Below are 3,803 nucleotides of genomic sequence, written 5' to 3'. Positions count from 1 at the left end.
TCGATTGCAGGTGCCTGATGAATATGGTCTTCACACACACAATGCTGCCTTCCAGCATGCAGCGCTGGTTCTCCTGCAGCCTGTAACACTAGGAAGTGTTGTTTAAATAAGATCTGCTGTTTCAAAAGATAGAAAGACCAAAATGGTCTTACTGTTGTTCTTAATTTTATATTGGCAGCTTTTACAAAGCTTCATACAGTAAATTACTGATTGAAGAAGTTGTTCATTGTGTTCGTTGTGATTTGCAAATCTGCTCTTACTTATATCCATAAGAATGTCACCTGAAGTATACATAAGGTGCAGCAAGAAAAACTTAATTGTGTTTATTTGCCATTAGAATATTTAAAAACTAGAAGATTATCTGAATTTGAGACCCCTCTCGCTCTGTCTTTCTGTCTCTCTTCTTTTTAAAATCTTAGTTGAAGCTGTTATCCCAGATCTTTTGTCAGCAGAGAATATAGTTTTCCATCCTACATGAAGCTGATATACTCTGATTTTTGTGTGGCTACATGGAGCCGTCAGATCTATTAGCAAGTACAATCAACTGGTTTGTATATATGTTTCCCAGAAACACATTTGTTAACACACTTTATTCTGTAAAATTATACTTGTCATTGTAACTAGTACTGCTTAGGTGAGGATTAATTTGAAAACTGGAAGTACCATTAAAGATTCTTGGATGAAGTCATAGCTATCCATATGTAATCAGAGTTAAATGAGACAGCAGGCTTAAATCTTGACCATATTATAACGTGATTATCAGTAGTCGGAGCATATTGTGGACAAGCTTGCAGGTTTTTGCGTTTGTATTTTCTAAAGCTGGTACTACCCTTTGCTGCTTCTGCTTCACAGATTGTGGCTTTCTTGTTTTATTTTAATAGCGTTAATGGAACATGCCAACAAAGGGTTGCTTGGCATGTTCCAGTCACAGAAAATGTTTCTAAACAAAACCAGACTTATATAAATGTTTAATATATTTAAAATACTGCACAAGCTAAAAATCAGTCTGTAAATTCAATTGCTTTGTTTGTCTTTGCAGCAGTTATGTTGGCCACTGTATTGCTGTAATAGAGTTTTATAAAGGTCCTTCTCCTTTCTAAAATCAAATAAAATTTATATTTTCCAGAAGCAGCAAGCAAGCAAATTGTAGATTTGTTGGTAAAATAAATTACCTGGCATTCTAGCAAAAATAGCAATGATTGAAGTCTGTAACTAAGAAGCTTTGTTTTCTTGTTGAAAATCCTCATTTAGAAGTAGCTACTAAACTTATAAGTTGTTATTCAACTTACACCGCTTTTGGTAGAAATTATCATTCTTACTGCTTTTGGGATTGGCAGATTAATACCATAATTAGTGAAAACAGCTGTTTGTATAATACTCTTTGTTGTAGCTGAAAGTCCAAACCAAACCTTCTGTGCCTTGCCTTCTGAACTTCTCATAGATGAAGTAGTGCACAAATGCATAATATATTTCAGTCTGCCCTGTATGTCATTCCACTGACATTACCAGATGCCATAGGACTCACCCAAGAAAAAGGCCAGTGGAAGTTGCCAACAGAGGCCCGTTAGATATTCATATTAAAAATGCAATGTAAATAAAGGTGCTTTAATTTTGAAGGACCTCACAGGAACATGATGACCCCAATTGTCCCTTCCAGTCCTTAAGTCTAGTCCTGTGCTACCTTAAGTAGCCAAGCAATATAATCCATTTTATAAGCTGGTCAAGCTCCATGTTATAAACAGAGGTGTTTTCAGTTCCTAGTGCTTATTGGGCAGCTGTTTCAGAATCCTACTGCCCTGATGGTTACAAATGTCTCTTAAAAGTCTTGCTTACATGTATCCCTGACCAATGTATTCTAATTTTTTCTTATGTCAGTATAGCCTCTTAGCATCAATAGCTCTTTTCACTTTGGGGCATATAAATGGTATGCTTAATGATAGCAATCATCTTGAGACTTTTTTTGCTAGACTAAATCAATGCATTTCATATGTGTTTCTAGCAGTAGTGCAGGCTTAGGTGGCTATTGACACTTTTGATCCTTCGTTTAGGCCAGCACAACTGTTTTGAAGTCACACATCAAATAGATGATGGGACTGATAAGCTGAAAAAACAGGTGCCCCTCCTACATTTTTTTGGTCCACTTCATTCTTCTCCTGTATGCTGCCCTGACTCTTTTTTAAGAATGACCCTACCAACAGTTATGCTGCTGTCATTGATGGAGTGGTGTACAGGGACAGAAATGAGCAGCAGAGGGAGGAATGGGAAAGAAGAAGAATATCTTCAGGCAATACTGCTGCTGGACATGAATCTTATCCTTAACCCAGGCTTGTTTACATACGTCTACCGTTCTACCCTGCACTGCAGAAAATTGAGTGTGGTATCTGAAACAGTTTGAATTAGTCAGTTCAGGCATTAGCAACAGCCTACCCGTAGCCACATGGGATAATTGCAGTATACACGTAACATTATTTACAGACCTACATTTGTTTATCCTTTCGTCTAATTTAACCTGAATCAACTTCTGATTGCTCAGTCCAAGCAATGGTTGTCTCTTCTATAATGTTGCTGCCGTTTACCAAAAGCAAGCCTAAAATAATAACTGCATCTTGGTGGTTCAGTTGCTATTTGAAGAAAGCTGTTTGCTCTTGCTTCTGGTTCCTACCATTATTAATAGAATTTGTTTTCCAGTTTATATCTGGGAAGTTAAAGTTTCCCTCAGTGATAAAATTTACTGTAATATTTTCTCTCTAATAACATGACAAGTGTAGTTGCAGAGCATTTTCGAAACAGTCATACTATTTTAGCTTTACTCTTCTTTCTTGTTTCTTTGTAATCTATTTAATCTTCAATTTTGGCATTGTTTCTTCGTTTCTTTCTTGAACAAATATGATTAAGTTAGTAAATTATCAATTTTATTGCAGTATGATACGTGGAGTTTGGGGAATTTATTTATAGTTTTATGTAGACAAAGAATATGAAATACTAAGCCATGAAAGAAATGGCCAAGATTTCACCTGTGCGTATATTTTTACTTGCACGTTGTTTTTTGTTAATCTCATGTCAGTTACATTGGCCCTAAGTACAATCTGATTGACTGGTAGTAAGGTAACAACATATGTCTGTAAATGGTTATTTGAAGAGTTGCATGTAGCAATTGGTTTTATGTGAAATGTTATGTCGCGGTTTTTGAAGGCCCACCTTCATTTGGTCAATTAGACTTACAGGTCTTTCTGAGTTTGTACTGCCTCTGTTAATCTACCTAAACCACTGCTTCCTTGTATCAGCAGGAGGAGACAAGGTATCAGCATTTCAAAACTAGGCAGTTCTGTGTTTTCATGTCTCTAACAGATAGACAACCACTTGCTGGCATTTATGGCAATCATTTATGCAGCTGTCAAATTTGTATGTGTATTCCTCAATGCAACTAGCCAACATACTAAGAAAATCAGGTAGCACCTTTTTTTGGTATTTGAAAGTAGTAATCAGGGACCCTGCATTCAAGTTCATGAAATCAGTCAACTAATTTTTAATGAAACGTGTTGGACAGACAGGCTGAAATTAATATAATCTGTTGGTGCCGTGACTATTTTAGCGTTTGTTTCTGGTAATATGTAGTTGGTCAGTGGCAGGGCTGTGTTTTCCACATTGTCTAGGTGAAGGTCGGTCACTCGCAGAGGTGATCAGCTCCGGTGCAGGCGCGTCCCACGGCGGAGCGGCGGATGGCGGCCTGCAGGGGGTTTCCTGAGCCGGGGAACCCACGGGGGAGCGCAGAGACCCGCCGGGAGCCGGCAGCTCTCCCGAGG

General features: G+C 37.9%; 1 protein-coding gene across 2 annotated transcripts in view; it reads left to right on the top strand.

The window, feature by feature from the left end:
• Positions 1–469: 469 nt before the first annotated feature.
• The window catches only part of NLN (neurolysin (metallopeptidase M3 family)), a 37,823-nt gene continuing 34,489 nt past the window's right edge, over positions 470–3,803 (top strand). For both annotated transcript variants that reach the window (XM_009327276.1, XM_009327275.1), the window contains exon 1: positions 470–547. In XM_009327276.1, coding sequence (XP_009325551.1) covers positions 510–547 — 38 coding nt within the window. In that variant the 5' untranslated portion in view covers positions 470–509. The remainder of the gene's footprint in view (positions 548–3,803) is intronic.

The sequence above is a fragment of the Pygoscelis adeliae genome, unplaced genomic scaffold (genome assembly GCF_000699105.1).
Source record: "Pygoscelis adeliae isolate BGI_AS28 unplaced genomic scaffold, ASM69910v1 Scaffold26, whole genome shotgun sequence".
Classification (NCBI taxonomy): Eukaryota; Metazoa; Chordata; class Aves; order Sphenisciformes; family Spheniscidae; genus Pygoscelis; species Pygoscelis adeliae.
The sequence above is the reverse complement of the archived record's forward strand: the minus strand, read 5'-3'. Positions and strand labels throughout refer to the sequence as shown.